Source organism: Neopsephotus bourkii, unplaced genomic scaffold, assembly GCF_033783945.1.
Source record: "Neopsephotus bourkii isolate Nb327-2 ecotype Australia unplaced genomic scaffold, CSIRO-AGI_Nbou_v1 NB_463, whole genome shotgun sequence".
Taxonomy (NCBI): domain Eukaryota; kingdom Metazoa; phylum Chordata; class Aves; order Psittaciformes; family Psittacidae; genus Neopsephotus; species Neopsephotus bourkii.
In genome coordinates, this window is record NW_026900965.1 from 2240636 (window position 1) to 2258028 (window position 17393).

The window sequence follows — 17393 nt, forward strand, 5'->3', positions numbered from 1 at the left end:
GAGACAGCCAATAGATGGGGACAGAGGGGCGGGACGACTCCTACAACCGCCTTATAAAGGACCCCGAGCGCCTCAGCACCTGGGTTTGTGCGGGCTCTGATGGGGGTTTTGGTCCTTCCTTCTTATCCCCGCCTCCTTCTTCTGTAAGGGGAAGGTGGGGGTCTGATGGCTTTGCTCACACTGGGGCTCTTAAGCAAAGGTGCAGCTGGCCCAAGGCTTGCAAACAACTTACCCCATGTAAGGTTGATACCAGGCAAAGAAGAATGCAGATAATGTGCATTGAAGAAGTCAACAGCAGGCAAGGGTACAGAGACAAAGAACTACCGCTCCCAGTCATTACACAGGAGAACGTGGAGGCCAGAAAGTCCTGCTTCAGTATCAACAAGGCTGCAGGCACCCCTTGCTAGGAAAAGACCCCCCTTCTGCCACCAGGAGGATGCAGCAAGGCTGCAGCGCATCTTGCGTGCCAGCTCTCTTCCTGTTCCTGCTACCAGAATAGCGAAGGGCCCTAACCCTAACCCTAACCCTAACCCTAACCCTTAACGAAGCCGAATACTGCCCATCATCTATTCCTCACTGGAAGTCAGGAAGACTACGAGACAAACAGCAGGGATGTGGTGATGACTGTGTCCTGCATCCGGGTCACACCCCCCTTGCCAGACCAGCCAAACTCATGCTTGGGAGTGTGGGAGTGAGCTGGGGTGAAGAAACCACCCCCTTTCCCAAGATCCTGCCTTTGCCCTTGTGATGCTGCTGTCCTCCCACAGGACAGGGTGCTGAGCAGCTGGCCTGCCCCAGGGCCGTGGCACCAGCCTTTGGAAAGTCACTTTGCCCTGCCAAACCTCCCCATCCTCCCGAGTGCCCCATCAGGAGGCCGGGAAGAGCCGATGTGAAGCACTGGGAGGTTTGCTAATGAGAAGAGCAGGGAATTACGTGCAAGGAAAGCCAGGTTGGACGTGAGCAGAATAGGAGAACCCCATGGGGAACTGGGAAGGCTGAGAGAGACGCAGCTGCACTCTTTAAAGTTGGTATTGAAGCATTGAAGCTAGAGCCAGGACTGCTGTGCTCCTGCAGATGAACAGTGGCAGGGCAAGGGGGGCAGTTTGGAGGAAGCAAGAAACTAATGAGGCAGCTAATGGTGAATTTTAAGGACCCACAGGAATTCCCCCATCAACTTGAAACACTGGGTTTCATCTTTCCCTTTAAGCAAGCATCTGCTCGGGTAATGACAGGATGATAACACAGGGAACATTCTGCTTTCTCGCTTTCAGCCATGGTAAATCCCAGCCTTGAATCACTTTGTGTTCTTGCTCACCTAGAAACAACTGCCCCTTTCCCCTCACCAGAGGCGGCCCCATTGCTCCCAGAGGTGCTAAACCCCGTTACCACTCGTTTTCTTTGCCTTCCAAAACCCCATCTCATTCATTCAGACTCTCCCACACTCAGGGGTGACAAAGAAACATCGCTTGTACATCAACAGCCTGAGCCACGCAGCCCATGCTGGCTCCGTGAGAAACACGGGACTTAGCATTCTGTATCACCCCAAATTTGGGCTCCACTATGAGAGCTGCATACGTTATGATCTGCTTTGCCTTTTATGACACGACGCAGCTGGTGGGCTGGGAAATGGGTTTTCAACTCCCACTCTTGACTGAGTTGCCAACTGGAAACACAGAAGGGTTCTGATCAGAGCTGAACGAGGAGTTTCTGCCTCATTAGAACAGTAAATCCTTTGCTTTTCCCTCTTCCTCTGCCCCCATCGAAACCAGCTGGGCCCTCTGCATGGTTTGCTTTTAGGGGTGCTTTTCTTCCTACCTACAGCTAAACACAGTGCTCCTGTGTGTAAAATTCAGCTTCAAACTGCCCCAAGACTTTGGAAGCATTCGGCTCTGGGCTCTTTCAACTTCAACACGAGACCACTCCATCTCCTAGAGCGGGAGCTGAGCCACGCCATGAATATAACTGTATCATGGTCCTGGATTCAGAGCGATGCTGTAGCATCATCTCCTGAGACTCAGGAGGCAGCCTGGTGCCTAAAACTGAAAGACAAAGCGGCATGAGATCACTGCCTGCAGCTCAGCAGAGGAGCCTGCAGCAGGGGAGGAAAAAGTGAGCGGTGGAACATGAAAATACACAGGAACATCCCACCCAAAGCAGCGGTTACAGCTCTTCAAATGAACGGGGTGCACCAAAGCTGAGCTTTCACCCACTGCTGCCTCCAGACGCTACAGCTCCCCTTAGCATCCTTTCTCCTCCCCACAAGCTCCTTCAGGGCAGCAGCAGCGTGAGCCTGACTCCAGCTGCAGAAACATCAGGACAACGTTGGGAAAGCAACTCCAGCAGCTGGGCAACATCTGCAGGGCCAAGTGGCAGAATGGGAGAAGAACCCATCACGAGTCCTTCCCACGGGCATGGGTATCCCGCAGCACACACAGCACAGTGCAATGCTCACACAGTGCTCCCAAGCACACCCTGTGCGCTTGGAAAGAGCCTGGAGCTGATGTCAGGGTTGCTCCAACCCTGTCCCAGTATGCAGGGAGTGCTAAACACAGAACAGGGCCCTGAATACACCCCGAAACCTGCTGTGCATTGACTACACACCCACCCAAAGCAGGCAAGTGCTCTTGTGAGAGCGTCTGTTTGCTCAACCACATCCCATGTCCTCCACTAGCCAACAAGGAGTGTTGACACAAGCAATGTGATCCCAGGCACAGCCCCTCCTGCAGAGGTTTCCATCTGCTTCCCTCAAGTATCAGAACTTCCACAGTGCAACTTCTGTGCAGCTTTTTCCAGATCATGCTGCTCGGTTCCAACACAGATCAGGAGCAGCTTCCCCCCAGGAACCTGTAAAAAGCATCAAGCACAGATTTTCCTCGGGAGGAACAGTGCTATTCATCACTGCAGACAGACAGGCTGCTGGATGTTTGCGGCCCAGGCAGTGTAACTGTTATGAAACCTCCCTTTTTCCTTGACATCTTCTCATTAGAGAGGAGCTGAACACCTTGTCAATGACAGGAGCAGCGGGACTGAGCACCCTCAGCAAGTGTGCCGATGACACCCAGCTGAGCGGGGCAGTGACATGCTGCAAGGGATGGGATCCAGAGGGACCTGGACAGACTGGACCATGTGAACCTCATGGAGTTCAACAAGGCCAAGGGCAAGGTCCTGCCCCTGGGGCAGGGCAATCCCCGCACAAAACAGAGGCTGGGGGAGTCTGGAGGGAGCAGTCCTGAGGAGGACTTGGGGGTGTTGGGTGAGGAGCAGCTCCCCATGACCCGGCTTCAGTGAGCGCTTGAGCCCAGAACCCCCCTGTGTGCTGGGCTGCACCCCCAGAGCGTGAGCAGCAGCTCAGGGAGGGGATCCTGCCCCTCTGCTGTGCTCTGGGGAGAGCCCCCCTGCAGCCCTGATCCAGCTCTGGGGCAGCAGCACAAGAGGGACCTGGAGCTGTTGGAGCGAGGCCAGAGGAGGCCATGGAGATGCTGCGAGGGCTGGAGCAGCTCTGCTCTGGAGCCAGGCTGAGAGAGCTGGGCTGGGGCAGCCTGGAGAAGAGAAGGCTCCTGAAGGGGAGACCTTAGAGCAGCTCCAGTGCCTAAAGGGGCTGCAGGAAACCTGGAGAGGGGCTTGGGACAAGGGCCTGTAGGGACAGGCCAAGGGGAATGGCTTGAACCTGCCCGAGGGGAGACTGAGCTGAGCTCTTAGGCAGAAGCTCTTCCCTGTGAGGGTGCTGAGGCGCTGGCACAGGGTGCCCAGAGAAGCTGTGGCTGCCCCATCCCTGGCAGTGTTCAAGGCCAGGTTGGACACAGGGGCTTGGAGCAAGCTGCTCCAGTGGAAGGGGTCCCTGCCCATAGCAGGGGTTGGAGCTGGAGGAGCTTTAAGGTCCCTTCAACCCAAACCTTTCCAAGATTATTCACAAGAACACAGCAATTACCTTGTGCTGACCCCAGGCCAGGAATGTGACCCTGGCAAACAAGCAGTAGATGTGACGGGTTTGAACACAGACCAATCTTCCATGGAAAGAAAAACATCAACACCACAAGCATTCCAATCCCTGCAATAGCCAGGCACTATCTTTCCTCTGGTGTGTCTTCTCCAGAACCAGACAAGCACATCTCAATCTTTGGCTGTTATCAGCAATGGCAGCTTCAGATGACGCAAAGAGACCTTTCTGAACATGGTACAAGGGGTTGAGGATGCTCACCAGGCCCGTCATGCCATATGTGTGCATGTGCTTCCATAGTCCCTCCTGAAGATAAGACTGTGAGACTGCATGCCATGACACAGCGCATGAGAAATCCTCTGGGACACTGCTGCAGGATGGGCTGATGTCCCATGAGGCTGGGACATGAGTACAGGGCTTTGGAAGAGCAGAGCTTCTATGCCTTACCCCTTGCATTGTGCCTTTGGCAACAAGTTGATTTCCAAGCATGGAATTGAGAGGAAAAGAGCAACATTCCACTCCCTATTTCTTCTGGCACTGACCAACAGGTCTTCCAGATGACAGAGTGAGGTGGGAAGGAAGCAAAGCAGATTATTTATCTGCAAGCTGCTGCATTCTGCTTTCAACACCCAAGTCCTCCTCCCTAGCTCACATCCCTTGCGGGACAGCACAGCAAACCTATTGCCCCAAGAAGCATCATTAAATGTGTCAGAAGCCCCCATGTGCTAAATGCCACCCCCAGGGCTTTAAAAGTGAGGCAGAGAAGGGGTGAAGGAATCATGTGCCCCAGGACATCTTTTTCTAGGTGACATGTTCTAGTGTGAGCCCTCCCTGCCCATGGTTGAGGGTTGGAACTGGGTGATCTTTCAGTCCTTTCCAGCACAAACCATTCTGTGAGTCCATGCCCAAGGAAACCAGAGCCATCTCACATTCCCCTTGGAGAGCAGCACAAAACCCATCACTGGGACTCCCTTTCTCCAGTGCCTTCCCCTCTGCTGCTGAGGGGACCCCCAGGGTCACCCCACCAGCACCTCCCAGCCCAGAGCTTCCCAACACCCATCGCAGAGGTGCTGCCTGTGGAACAGCCACAAACCCAGCCCATCTAAAGGACCCTCTTCATTAAGCACCCATCTGCCTGGCAAACGCATTCACCTGAGTGCTTGTCACACTAACAGCAGCACTGGCAATAGCTGCTCAGTGAGAGCTTCCTGACAGAGCCGGAAAGCAGATAAAGCAGATGCACATCCGTGACACGACAGCCAAACGTGGGCACACCCCTCAGACACAGATGTCAAAGCCTTCAGGCAGCGTAATGAAACCCAATGCAGAGCCCAACACAGCTAAAAGGATGTTAAAACTAAAAAGAGCAGCAATAAGTTGCTTTGTTGAGACTGACCCACCACAAGGTTGATATATTAATGCTGCACAGTGTGTCAGCTCTGGTTTCCTATTAAGGCTCAGCAAGCCAGGCTGTGTTCTGCTTACCTGGACCTCTCAGTGGCTCTTTTCCCAACTGCTGTGCTCCTCTGCTTCCTGCCAGGGCCTGGATTCCAGGGCAGCATCACCCCATGCTGCAGAGCAGCCACCATGCTCTCCTGTGGAACACTGTGTTTCAGCAGTCGGCAAAGCACCTCCTCAGCAACACTGACTCCCACTGAACAGCCCTAAGAAAGGCCCAGCCCTGCCATCCCATAAACAAGCTTATAACCCCCCTTTCCCATCTCCATTAAACCCACACAGTCCTTGTGGTAAGACGCAAGTTCAGGTTCACTCCACAATGTGCTCTCCCATCCCCTGCCATAATATGGGCTGGAATTGAAGTCTGCATTTTCCCCTAAGGAACAAAGCAAGTTACCTGGTCCTCAGGAAGCCACTTCAAACTGCTGCTGGGAAACACGCCAGTGGAGCCTCTTACAAGCTCACCAGGCACGTTAAGATGAAGCTCAGGGAAGTAAACTACTTGAAAGAGATTACATTGACCTCACAGTGTTTGAGTGCTTCCAGCAGCGTTATCTGTCTCGCCAGGAAGGGAGAGGCAGCTCAGAAGTGGTCCATCTCCTGCTCCCCCTTCCCAGTTCAGCCCTTGCTGGCCAGCTCTCAGCCAAGTGACGCAGAAGGCAAGTGCCTGCAGATCAGCACTGTTCTTGCCTCTCAATCCAGAGCCTGTTTGGTGACACGAAGGCTCAGCACCACAGATGCACTCGTTTCTCTTCCCATCAGATGCAGGATGCTCTCCATCTCTCCCAGCAGGACAGTGGGAACAGCTCAGGAGCTTGGTTCTACCTTGAAGTCTCAACTCTTGTAGAAGGACACTGGCCTGGGTAGGAAAGAGCTGCCCTTCCTTGCACAAGCTTCATGTCTGTTATCTGCTTCGTTTTTCAGCATCCAAATCACTTCCATGCAACTCAACTGGGAAAGCCACAAGCAAGCAGGTCACAGACTGTTGGGAGGGGATGAAGAGAAGGATGAAAACATGAGGTGGAAAAAGAATAAATGGACATGAACTTGCTTGACCAGACAGCATCTGGCAGGATCCATGGGATGATTGAGTTATGTGTAACTGAAGATCCTCTGGGATCAAAGCATTTAATGCCAGGGAGTTACAGCTGAGAAAGGAATCCTGTGGAGACAGGACTGTAAACATTTCATCCCTTCCCTGGAATGAGGCCATACCCAAAGCATTTACACACAGGGTAAACAGTGTGGAGTCTGTCCTGCAGGATTCCAGGGGGGTTACACAGCAACATGCCATCAGCAACACTTTCTGCTTTAGCAAGAGCGACAGGTTCCTTCCTCCTGTCCTTGTCACCTGGTGCTGCTTCAGTCCCAGGCACCCAAAACTGAAACCTCGGAGCTTTCCAGGACCGTCATCCCCTTTGGAACATGGCATCCCACAAGTTACCTGTGCCGCAGCCCCATGTCTGCACATCTCCTTCCAGCTGTGGAACACACTTGTGGGTCGTGGACTCCGAAGCTGTGGCCAAGCCACAGGACTCCTTGCTGCAGGGTACGGGGACACTACAAGTCTCTCTGGGTTTAAAGAAACAGGTTGTGTGGGTCTGTGAACTATAAACACCCCATAGCTAGCTCTAGAAGCTCCTAAACCTCAGCCAGCTGGATGCTGGAAAATCTCTTCCAGATGGATCTTTATTCATCCTGTCCTTACGTTTCTTCTGCAGCATCCGCTATTGGCCACTGCAGGAAGACAGGCTCTGATCCCACATAACCCATGTGATGCTTTTATCACTCCTCGAACGGAACCCCACAGCTCTGCAGCTTCCCCTCAAACTCAACAGCTAAGCTAATGCACCCTGCTGACCAAGTGGGCCACATTCTTAAGGTATTTTTCCCCACCAGCACTGAAATAAGAAGTCTCAAAGTGGTTTTGGGACAAACATTGTGTGCTGGCACCCTGGAAATCCCCTCGAGGGACTGTGTGCTCCCCAAACTCCCTGTCCCCACCTTAAAAGCATTGGAGAGGGAGTTTGTTTCACGCTGTTTGAAGTTTCCAGGCTCAGTTCAAGAGGACTGGAGTCAGGAAGCTTCATGTTCAAAGCCAGTGGCTCAGCCATTGTCTTGGCTTCAAAGGGCAGAGCAGGGGATGTTTATCATCTTCCCTCTGACCTTTCCTTTTGCTTACGCTACTCTTGAACACAAGCATCCTTGTAAGGCAGAAGTGGAACTACACGCACTGATTTAGAAACACTGATTTACAAATATCAGAATATTATAAATATAGAAGAAAATAGCAGGAAATAGACATATTTTCATCGTGTGACATTATTAGCACACTTCTGCTTTCACCAATAGTCAGTTGCCTTAAAATCACGCTGCTTTATTGTGATGAGCTCAGTGAGCATCACAAGGACAGTTCCTTAAAAGGATGCTTTGTGGCTAAAATCAGAGCTTCCCTCTTCTAAAGAAACACTGTGGTTCTTGTGAGGAAAAGGACTAAATCCCCCCTGGAGGCTGCCCTATCCTTTGGGCTCTCACCTTATTCCTCATCAGTTGTCCCAGCATCAGTAAAACCTCCCTCCTTCCTCCAAAGTTTGCCTGAGAAAGAGGAAAATCCAGACTTCATTACTGCAAAGGAAACCATAAAAAGAGGGGTCCTGCTGCCCCCCTCTTCCCTTTGCCTTCCCCTTGGTGAGACCATTTAGCTCACAGCATCAGCACAAAGCTAACAGAAGGAAAACCAAACAGGATTAGGTGTTTCTGGCACTCTGGCATTCCCACAAGGACAAAGCTGAAAGCAGCCAGGAACCCACTGAGTCCTTTGCAAGGAAATCAAGCTGATGTTCAAGGGCTCTGCCAGACAAATTCCCTCCTGCTGCCCACATGGATGTACCCTAAAAACTCTGAGGGACATGCTGAGCACTGGAGAAAGGCACCTTCACCAGGCTTGTGAATCAGTGGCCGTGATGGGACTGGGATGGATAGGCCTCCGGCTCCTGCACATTGAGCTGGGCTTAAGTTGCTCTGCTGCCTTTCCCAGCTTGGGAATTGGCTCGTGTGCCAGGGTCCTTCAAGCAGGAGACACTAAGAGCCTCTGTTCTGCTGTGGAAGCAAGGAAGAAACATTTATTCCTAAATCCTGGAGACATGGGAGGATGAGGGGAAATGGCTCCAACACCGGTTACTTGGAGCCAGAAAGCGAGGCTGAAGAGCGAGAAACCTTGGCAGTTTGTGATCTGACCCAAGCACACCCACACCACAGAGCCTGTGCCTACAGTCACTACCTCAGACACCAACTTCTGCTCCTGGGATAGGTTTCGCCCTTTGTGTTCACTTCACACACCGTTGTGAAAGCAGAAGATGGAGGTGGGCAGTCACGCAGGCTGCGGGGCTGCAAAAGCCATCAGGATGCAAAGCCTGGGACGTTGTGCTCTGTCTCCATTTCACCCTTTGGCTGGAAATCCACCCCATCACACACACACACAACACTGCTTTGCTGCTCATGGAGACAGTGAGCTCAGGACTGTCTTAGAGAGAGTGAAAAAGCCATCAGAGGTGGCCAAAGCAGGAAAGCAGAGCACATCTGGTTACAAACAACAAGGTTACAGGAGTAGGGTATATAAATATATAAAGGGGGAGTGTCACGAGGATGGAGCCAGGCTCTTCTCAGTGGCAAACAAAGAAAGGACAAGGGGTAATGGGTACAAATTGGAGCACAAGAGGTTCCACTTAAACTTGAGAAGAAACTTCTTCTCAGTGAGGGTGACGGAACACTGGAACAGGCTGCCCAGGGAGGTTGTGGAGTCTCCTTCTCTGGGGACATTCAAAACCCGCCTGGACACGTTCCTGTGTAACCTTATCTAGGTGTTCCTGCTCCGGCAGGGGGATTGGACTAGATGATCTTTTGAGGTCCCTTCCAATCTCTAACATACTGTGATACTGTGATACTGTGATAGTACAAAGAGCTGCTGCCACTACTCCTGTGCACACCCAGTCACTGCTTCCCATCACCTCACTGCAGGCAAAGAAGGAACTGAACCAAAAACTTCTTTTACGTCAGACCCAGAAAGTCCCTACTGCAAGTGCTTACACTGGGGAACTGTGCTCTGAGCTCCAAAGGTCAGCCAAGCACCTCCCAGTCTGCTCCTGCAGCAGCGTCAGTGATGCTTGGCTGGTGAACAGTGTAGCGGATGCAGGATGCACATAAGTCCCAATGAGAATGGATGCACCTCTAACCCAAACCCCAAAGGACTAACCTAAGCTGGTGCAGGAGGAGGAGGGGAAGGTGTCAGAGCAGCAGCACCAGGGATGGAGCACAAGGAACAGGCAGGAGTCAGCACATCACAACCTCCCTGCAGGAAGGCAGCGCTCGCCTTGCTGCAGCAGAGCCAGAGCTGAGGATCCCTGAGCTTCCACCCTCCTACAGGAGCTCCTGCAGCAAAGTTTCCCCTCCTCCTCCTCCTTTTTTCTCCAGCACCAGCCCTGCAAGTGCCAGGCAGAGCCTCTCTTCCCATCCCTGCATCTCTAAATCTGCCTGGTTGCTGAGCATGTCTATTCTAGGCAGCCAAAGGCAGGCGAGAGGAGGGAAGCGAAGCGCACGCAGCAGCCGCATCGTGAACAGCATCAGTGCCAAGTTCTGCTCTGCTATAGCCAGTTCAGACAGAGGAGGTGGCTCATGCGGTGCTCCAAGCCAAGGATCACACTTTGTAAAAGAAATCAGGAAAAAGTTCTTTCTGTTCAAAAGAGCCAGGCAATTCTCAATTATCTGGGACACAGGGAAAAGCAGAAATAGCCTTTATAAGGGAAGAATGCTGAATGTGGGTCAACAAAGTGATCAAACCCTAGAAACGAGCTCAGGACAGAAAAGAAATACCATTTTGGGACAGCAATAACCCCAAGCTGAGGATTGACATGGAACAGCAAAGCAAACCAGTCCCTCTGCTCCCAAAGCAAGTCCTGCCAGCCCTGAGCAGGGCTGGGAGAGCGGGCTTGGGGCAGCAGCATCTGCGATACAGCTAATCCCAGGAGGATGGAGGGCTGACAGCAGGGCTTGTGGAGAAGAGAGGGAGGATGCTGGGCAGATGCTGTGCACTCCCCCAGCAAAGCAAGGAGTGAAGGCACCAGGGATGGGGGCTAATGAATCAGTTTTCACCCATGTAAAATCAGAGCCATCGTCTGGCCTGAGTGGGTGTATCAAGTGTGGGAAGCTGGTTATGTCCATCACATCCTACCTCCTACATACTGGAAAATTAAAGCAGTCCCTCCCCTCCTGAGAGACTTAATCCTCTAGACAGGATTAAAGTCTATCAGTCAATGAGCTACACCCTGGAGAGAACAACCCAGCATTTGCTGGGTGAGAGCTGAGATCCTATCAGCAAGCACTTGGAGAGGAATTAGAGGGGAGCACAGGCAGCCTGAAGGTAGGAGAGCATTTTCCACTCTTAGCTTCCCTGCTAATGCATGATGGCATTCCAGGCAAACCAGCTCCCTCTTCCATGCCTTGTTAATCTTAATGACACAATCAGAGTGAAGCCTGGCCCAGCTCTGGCTCCTCTCAGTTGCCACTGACTGGAGTTGTCTTTGGGACCCCCAACACAGTCCCCAGGATGAGAAGACACTCTGTAGCCAGACCAACCTGTGGCAGTCACAAAGCACTTGTCCCAGGTCATTCAGCAGCATCTCACACTCTGGCAACTGCCTCAACCCTCGTGTTTCACATTTACTCCTTTTACTGTCACCTCGTGGTGGCCACGACCTCCTGCACCTGGTTCTGAGCTTGCAGGGCTCACCAGCCTCACCCAGCACAACGCTCCAAGAGACGTGATGCTTTTCTGCAGCACCTGCTTGGAGCTCAAGCAGTTCTTTTGTGCTGGCTTAACTCCTAGCTGGAGGCTGTGCCGGTCAGCTACACCCCAAGCACTGCTCTAACAGATACAGATACTCTGTTAGAAGAGTGCCCTCTGCTGATAGAACAGTCCCACAACATTGCTCTCCAGTTCCCTCCGCGCCATGAGAACACAACCCAGGACAGATCACAACCCAAACAACAGGCAAGTGAATACAGTCCATTTAATACAGTTCAACACAGAGGGGCCACAACAGCAACACAAGATGGACTGAGGCATGTCAGGGGGGCAGGAATGAAACAACAGGCAGGAGAACAAGACTGTAGAACATCTCTCCAACACAGAACCACCTCTTTCTCCATGCTGGACCAAGTCCTGAGGTCTTGTCTCTGCTGGCCAGGAGGAGGAGGCTGAAGAGGGGTATGTGGAGGAGCTGCCCTCACCCAAACAGGAGCACGCTGCCCACCTGCAAGGAAAGGAGCAGCCACCCCAACTGCTCCATGCTGGAGAGAGGAACTCCAGTGCAGAGAAGAGTTTCAGTGCCAAGTCCCAGAGAAGGGATGTCAGAGCTGCCTCAGCACAACTCACCAGTGCAGCTTCTCCTGCCCAAGAAGCTAGGGAGCTCCACCAGCAAAGATGAGCTCCAGGGCAGCCTGAATGTCTCCTCCAGTGGCCTGCAGGGCTCGGAGGCTCAGCTCGTCATCGTGGATGCCCATGTCTCGCAGCTGCTGAAGCTGTGGTTGCCACTGGCTCTACAGACAGGAAACAAAAGAAGCTAAGAGTAGGTGCAAGTGTTCAAGTGGAAAGAAACCAGTCTTTCCCACAGCCCACTCTTCCACACTGCACTCTCCCACCTCTCTCAAGCTCACATGTGCAATGCTAAGTGTGCAAACAGATCCTGAAAGCTGAAAACTCCCCAGATCTGCCACTTCCACCCAGTACTTGAGCACTGGTCTATCAGGCCTCCTGCAAGAAGCACTTCTTTAGTGATGCCCCTTTCTGCTCTGCCTCAGGAGGCAGCAGGAAGAACCACTCCACCCTGCAACACTCAATGCAATACAGGCCTTTCTTTCATGGGCTGTGGAAGGAAGCGCCTGTGACACTGACCTGCAGGCTGGGCTGCCCCGAGGCTTGCAGGGCATGCTGTAAGGCCTGGCTGAAGAGGTCATTGGTGATGGGTGTTCCTGACTGGACACTGGATGACATTGGGGAGGTCCCAGAGGAATGACCCTAAGAAGAAGTAAGTTGTACATGAAGCAGAACACTTGGCACAGGAACCAGGGCCAGAGCGCAATGCCTGCTGCATCCCCTGCATCGTGCTTACTGGAGCCCATATGGGAGAACTCAGCCCAGACCTGAGCCGGGTTTGCCCTGGTTCTGTGCCCCAGGAGGCCCTTCCAGGGCTGCCACTGTACCTGGGTGCCAGGAGTGGGTGTGTGGGAGCTGCTCTCTGGGGTGCTCGCCAGTGCCAGCGCGGTGGCCAGCTCGCTCTGGGTGATGGGCCGGGGCCCAGCAGCCCCAGTGTAGCCAAGGGAAGCCGGGCGGGAACCAGAGGTGCTGCTGGATGGTGTGGATCTGGTGCTCTGCATGGAGGAAAAGGAAACAAAACCACCTCAGATGCTGGTATCCATGTCCTGGGACATCTGGCTGGTGTGTTCCTTCCCAGGGCTTCTTTTCCTACAGTACTCGCAAGTCACAAGTGCAAAGCTTTTAAGAGCTAACCATGGCAGAAGGGGATGTGCTTTTTCCCCACAAACCTTTCAAAGTATCATCCATCAGCTTAAAATCAAGTGTTCTTAGCCTGTAACAAAACAATTAGCTGTTAACTGGCACTTTTTTGGCCTAAATATGCAATTTCTCTTATAAAATACTTTGCCCTTTAGAAAGTTTCCTATACTGCAGAAGGAGGGCAGGGACCAACACTCCCACCCTTCTCAGTCACACTCATCCATCATCCATGCACATCTCTCTGCATCAATCTGGCCATCAAGCTGAGGACAAGTGCTGTCCCAAGTTGTGCTTCTGCATTGTTCTGTTGGGACCCTACCTCAGCACACAAGAAAATGCTACCACGAAGAACATCCAGTCTGTGTCTGTCTCCAGGATACCCCTAGAGCAGCTTGTGATGTTAATGAAACGGGAAGAAAGAAAACCTTTGGAGGCTTTAAGGGCAAGTCCATTCCACCTCATTTGGCTGCTTACCTGATGGAAGTCATCTTCATCATCAGAGAGACCTTCGAACAGAAAGCCACCTGCAACAGAAAGGAGAATCAGATGGAGAAAAGTGGGTGCTGGCAGGAATCAGACACCAGATGAGAATCCCATGGAGCCCTTGGCCCCACAGCTAGGACAGGGGCCTCAGCACCAACAATTTCATGTGCAGCAGGTCAGTGCCCACCACCTGCACAAAACAGAGGCCACACACAGGACTCTCTTACCAACAGTCATCACACACACTCGGCTGGCAGAGGCCCTGAGGCCAACGTGTGTTAGCACAGCTTTGCCTACAGACCCTGCAGCACATCCTTTCTGCAGGGTCCCCTCTGAGCTGTGTGGCTGAACTCACCTGGCATGTCCCGGTAGGAGCCAGAGGACATGCCCCGGGAGGATGTGTCCGGGGCTGGGAGCGGGGTGCTGCCAGCCACCGAGTGCAGGACAAGGACGATGGCATTCACCAGGGCAGGGTGAGCTGGGATTAGCCTGGAGAGAGAGAGGAGAATGAACTGTGGACCCAGGGACGGGAGCAGCTCCACACCAGCCAAGACCCTCCAGCACAGCAGTGCCCAGCACTGCCCCACCACTGCTGCCTCTGCCTGGACAGCAAGGTACCTCCCCACGCTGTGCCACACAGCTAAAGCAGCTGGGGCTCCTTGAGCCCACGCTGACCCTCCCATTGTAAGAATATTCCCTATAGAGCAACTCTGTGCTGTGAGCAACCAGATCCAGGTTTGAACCTGGGCAGGACACGGGGTGGTGGGTTCAAACTGAAACAGGGGAAGTTCAGGTTGGATATAAGGAAGTTCTTTACTGAGGGTGCTGAGGCACTGGCACAGGTTGCCCAAAGTGGTGAATGCTCCATCCCTGGCAGTGTTTAAGGCCAGGTTGGAAGGAGCCTTGAGTGATGCCGTCTAGTGTGAGGTGTCCCTGCCCATGGCATGGGGTTGGAACTGGATGATCTTAATGTCCTTTCCAACCTAAACCATTCTGTGATTCTATGAACCCAAGATGATGACAGCCCCATATCCCACTAAATATCCTATGGTTAATCCAACAGTGGAGGTCGATGTATATCAAAGTATCAGCTCCCTCTTTCCTGCTGCTGAGGAAGAAGTGTCCTATCCTGAATCTCTGGCCTCGTGTATCTGCCTGGCAGGCAGGAGCAGAACTCTCCAGGCCACCCAAACAGCAGCAGCCTATACAACAGCACAACAAAGGCACTGCTTAGTCACTGCACCAGCTTACGTGAACTTACGTGTCCAGCATGTTGGGGTCTGCAAACACTGAAAAGAGATCCTTGTCCTGCAGGACTCCTGGGAGGGACCAGGAAACACAAGAAGGAGACAGGAAGCAAGAAGCAGGAACCAGTCAAACAGGAGCCATGGGAAACACCAAAAGAATTCATTGTTTTTCAGGAACTGAGTCACTGGCAGGCAGTGTGAATACTCTGTCATTGTTCTCCCTGAAGCATTTACGTCCTTCTGGAGAGACTCTGGAGCACAGCCACACACCCAAGGGATGGGGCTTTCCCAGATCCCACAGGCTGTGCTCCAGCACAGACAGCTCCACCCTAAGGGCAGGATTAAACCCGGCTCACTCCAGCCAGGCTGTGACTCCACCCCACAGTCTATCTCCCTCTCAGCAACGTGCCAAGAAGCCAAGTAACATCCAGGGCAGAAGAAGCTGGATTTAATGAACACACTGCAGCAGGGAAGAGACACCCATCCCCACTGCTCTACTTTGGACTCCTTTTGAAGCCGTTATCCATCCCCAAACACTACCAATGGAGCACAGCTACAAGGGACACATGAGTAGGCACTGACTCTTAATGCTCCACAAAGGGACCACAACGGCACTTTCTGCACAGAAAGGGAACTCTCCCTTTCCCCCGGTGGGAATTAAACACAGATTAACTTCATCTAGCTTTCCTCAGATCCTCTGGATCACATCTGGACTCACCCAAAGCAACAGGGTCACTACTGAGGCCGGGAGTAGCTACAATGATCTGATCCAGTGACTCCTTGTTCCCCAGCATCTTGAAGACCTGAGAAGAAATCAGAACAGCTGAGCAGAGGCTCCACTGTGGGACCCTCCTCACAGAGAGAGGACAGACCAAAGGCACCAGCCAGCACAGAGTGAGGCCCCACTCACTGCATCTCTGTAGGCAGGACTGCTGTGCAGGGCAGTGTGAAGCACCCGGAACTCCCGGACTGCTGCCACCTTATCCACAGGCTCTGAGGGAGGAAAAGCAGAACAAAACCAGTTCTCCCTCTGTCAGCCTTTTTTATGTGCCACTGGGACTTCAACAGCAGTGGTGATTCCTTAATGCCCCTGCATTCAGCTCACCCAGGGACAAAGGGCCCACGCTAATGACTGCTTCAGTATAGTTATCACAGCACAACAAGTAACTGCATTCTCAGCTTCCAGACATACAAAAATACATAGATATATCCTCTACATACACGAAAGGAGCTGTATTCAAGTGACAGCTCTAACCTAACCCATCTTATTACACAGACACAGACCAGGAACACACACACCTGCTCATCCCTCAAGCTGAGTAACCAGTCGCTTTGCTACTGGTTCTCTGGTAACACCCTAAAACTGATCATAGTCATTAAGGGATATTCACTGTCCACATTACATAGCTCAATCCTGAAGTCTCCCATCAGCAAGAAAACATAACACCCCTTTGCTGCTGTTAGAGGTGGAGAGTTCCCCCCAAACACATTGATCAATTCCTCCTGCACACCCCACATCAGCCTCCCAGAAACAACTGACAAGAGAAGCTGTTCCACAGTCACAAGGAGCCCACAGTGAACATAGAGCCAAGGAGATCTAAGTGGTACCCAACAGTCTCCTCCTCCTCACCTGGTTTCTGGTCAGGCTCAGGCCAGGACTTGCGCAGGACATGAACGGTGGAGCCCGACTGGATGCCATAAAAATCAAGTGTCTGGTCATCCCTCAGCTTACGGCCACAGTAGATCAGATCTAGGAGAGAGAAACACCTGAAGAGAAACGTCTAAAGATGAGCAACTAAAGTTAAACATCTCCAGCACACTCAGAAAGGGCCTGGGGTCTTTAAATGAGGACTGCCTAGGGGTTAGAGCTCCACACGTGTTGTGGTCAGCAGCACAGGGCCTCCATAACACAGGGAAATTGTGGAGCTGAGAGTCAGTGACTCTGCCACCTCCTTGAGAAGAGCCCATCTCTCGCACAGAGCTCACAAGCACACACTGCTGTTGCCAAGCCAAAAGATGCCTTAACAAGAGCATCAGCACTGCAGGAGCACTGTGATCCCAAGCAAACAGTATCCGTATCACAAGGCACTAAGGCAGACACAGCTCTGGAACATGCCTTGATCCCCCACACTGCACTAAGTCTTCCCACCGGCCCAACAGCACAAAGCAGAAGGACATTTGTGTCCTGGCCGCAGCGAGGAGAGGAAGAGCTGAACCCGAGCAGCAGCAGGACACAGCACACGGAGGCACCCACCGATGAGCTCGGGGTCGGGGACGGACTCCTGCAGCTTGCCTGTGATGAGCTGCTTGAGGTAGGAGATGCTGCACCCCCCGAGCGGGCAGTCCCCCAACTCTGTCTCTGGCAAGTGCAGGATGGATTTGGGAGCCAGGGGCTGATCCGCCAGCTTCACCGCGATGTGCCACTCGGGCAGCGCCATCGCAGCCTCCGCACCCACCGCAGCCGCGCCAGCCTACACCCTGCCAAGGAGGGAAACGAACCAGAGTGAGCCTCCCCGTGCTGGGAAGCGCTAACGGGAGGCCTGCACACCCCAGACACGCTGTCAGGCCCCGACCTCTGCCGTAACCAGCGCGAAGAGCGGGGGGCCCCACCAGCCTCAGCACCCAAGCGGAGGAGGAAGCCAAGCGCAAGGCCCGGTTCTCCGGACAGACACCCCCCTCCCTCCCAGCAGCCCCCGAC

General features: G+C 53.0%; 1 protein-coding gene across 3 annotated transcripts; it reads right to left on the bottom strand.

Annotated features, from left to right (window-relative positions):
- Positions 1-6254: 6254 nt before the first annotated feature.
- Positions 6255-17201, bottom strand: UBL7 (ubiquitin like 7). Of its 3 annotated transcripts, XR_009724958.1 has the most exons (12): positions 16950-17201; positions 16326-16445; positions 15606-15688; positions 15414-15498; positions 14710-14767; positions 13804-13937; positions 13440-13489; positions 12653-12820; positions 12345-12467; positions 11826-11989; positions 7931-7990; positions 6255-6967 (listed from the first exon to the last, which is right to left on the bottom strand). XR_009724958.1 is itself a non-coding variant. In XM_061349983.1 (11 exons), the coding sequence occupies exons 1-10, from the start codon at positions 17131-17133 to the stop codon at positions 11852-11854; spliced, it is 1143 nt and encodes a 380-aa protein (XP_061205967.1). In that variant the 5' UTR covers positions 17134-17201; the 3' UTR covers positions 7750-7990; positions 11826-11851. The 3 variants fall into 3 exon arrangements, 2 of the variants coding, with proteins under 2 accessions (XP_061205967.1, XP_061205966.1); XM_061349983.1 differs by lacking the exon at positions 6255-6967 and having other exon boundaries at positions 7750-7990; XM_061349982.1 differs by lacking the exons at positions 6255-6967; positions 7931-7990 and having other exon boundaries at positions 11447-11989.
- Positions 17202-17393: the final 192 nt, after the last annotated feature.

Bases quoted from the DNA above. Each gene is read 5' to 3' on its own strand.
- UBL7 (XM_061349983.1), bottom strand. From the start codon at position 17,133: ATGGCGCTGCCCGAGTGGCACATCGCGGTGAAGCTGGCGGATCAGCCC. The intron at 14,768-15,413 runs GTGAGTCCAGAT...GGTCCCTCCCAG, and splicing joins TAGTGACCCTGTTGCTTTGG to GAGTCCTGCAGGACAAGGAT. The intron at 13,938-14,709 runs GTAAGTTCACGT...CTCTCTCTCCAG, and splicing joins GACCCCAACATGCTGGACAC to GCTAATCCCAGCTCACCCTG.